We start from the raw sequence: 1,460 nt of genomic DNA on the forward strand, positions 1-1,460 counted from the left end.
GCCGCCCCCCCCTCCCCCACGGCCAGGGCACGGTTACCCCGCTCCTTCAGCTCCTGGGCCTGGGGGGGGACAGGGGAGGAAGAGGAGGAGGAGGGTATGAGGAGGAGGAAGGTGCCAGGATGAGGAGGAGGAAGGTGCAGTGCCCCACCGCAGCCCCCACCTCCCCCGCCGCCAGCGCACGGTTCCCCCGCTCCTTCAGCTCCTGGGCCTGGGGGGAGAAACGGGAGGAAGAGGAGGAGGAGGGTATGAGGAGGAGGAAGGTGCCAGGATGAGGAGGAGGAAGGTGCAGTGCCCCACCGCAGCCCCCACCTCCCCCGCCGCCAGCGCACGGTTCCCCCGCTCCTTCAGCTCCTGGGCCTGCAGGATGGGAGGAGGAGGAAGGTATGAGGGTGAGGAAGGCACCAGGAGCAGGAGGAAGGCACCAGGAAGAGGATAAGAAAGGTGCGAGGAAGAGGAAGGCACCAGGAGAACGATGGGGTACGAGGAGGACAAAGGCACCAGGGGGAGGAGAAAGGCACCAGGGGAGAGGTGTGAGGAAGAGGAAGGCACCAGGGGGAGAGGGTACAAGGAGGATGAGGAAGGTGCGAGGAAGAGGAACGCACCAGGGGGAGGGGGAAGGCGCCAGGAAGAGGAAGCATGAGGAGGATGAGGAAGGTGCAAGGAGGAGGATGAGGAAGAGGAAAGGGCACCAGGAGGAGGAGGAAGGCACCAGGAAGAGAGAGCATGAGGAGGATGAGGAAGGTGTGAGGAGGAGGGAGGTGCCAGGGGGAGGAGGGGGTACAAGGAGGAAGGTGCAAGGAGGAGGAAGGCACCAGGAGGAGAAGGGGATACGAGGAGGAGGAAGGCACCAGGGGGAGGAGGAAGGCACCAGGGGAGAGGTGTGAGGAAGAGGAAGGCACCAGGGGGAGGAGGGAGTACGAGGAAGAGGAAGGCACCAGGACAAGAGGGTACAAGGAGAATGATGAAGGCACCAGGAAAAAGAAAAGTTACGAGAAGGATGAGAAAGGTGCCAGGGGGAGGAGGGAGTACAAGGAGGATGAGGAAGGTGTGAGGAAGAGGAAGGCACCAGGGGGAGGAGGGGATGCGAGGAGGATGAGGAAGATGCGAGGAGGAAGAAGGCACCAGGAGGAAGGGAGCACAAGGAGGAGGAAGGCACCAGGGGGAGGGGGTACGAGGAGGATGAAGGCACCAGGGGAAAGAGGAAGGCACCAGGAGCAGGAGGAGCATGATCAGGAGGAAGAAGGTGTGAGGAAGAGGAGGGAGCACGAGGAAGAAAAAGGTGTGAAAATGAAAAAAGCACGAGGAAGAAGAAGGTGTGAGGAAGAGGAAGGGACCAGGAGGATGAAGGGGGCACGAGGAAGAGGAAGGTGTGAGGAAGAGGAAAAGTAGGGGACGTGAGGAAGAGGAAGGTGTGAGGAAGAGGAAGGAAATGGGGGGGGAGGAAGAGGAAGGAAAAGCGG

The 1,460-nt window shown here is 61.5% G+C and overlaps 1 protein-coding gene across 1 annotated transcript in view; it reads right to left on the minus strand.

Annotated features, from left to right (window-relative positions):
- LOC106899873 (leucine-rich repeat transmembrane protein FLRT1-like) overlaps window positions 1–1,460 on the minus strand; it is a 22,101-nt gene that overhangs the window by 15,052 nt on the left and 5,589 nt on the right. Inside the window, exons 3-4 of the mRNA XM_014961809.1 lie at window positions 293–357; window positions 149–208 (exon numbers count right to left, since the gene is read on the minus strand). Of these exons, the coding sequence (XP_014817295.1) occupies window positions 149–208; window positions 293–357 (125 nt within the window). The remainder of the gene's footprint in view (window positions 1–148; window positions 209–292; window positions 358–1,460) is intronic.

Source organism: Calidris pugnax, unplaced genomic scaffold (assembly GCF_001431845.1).
Source record: "Calidris pugnax isolate Ruff unplaced genomic scaffold, ASM143184v1 scaffold966, whole genome shotgun sequence".
Taxonomy (NCBI): Eukaryota; Metazoa; Chordata; class Aves; order Charadriiformes; family Scolopacidae; genus Calidris; species Calidris pugnax.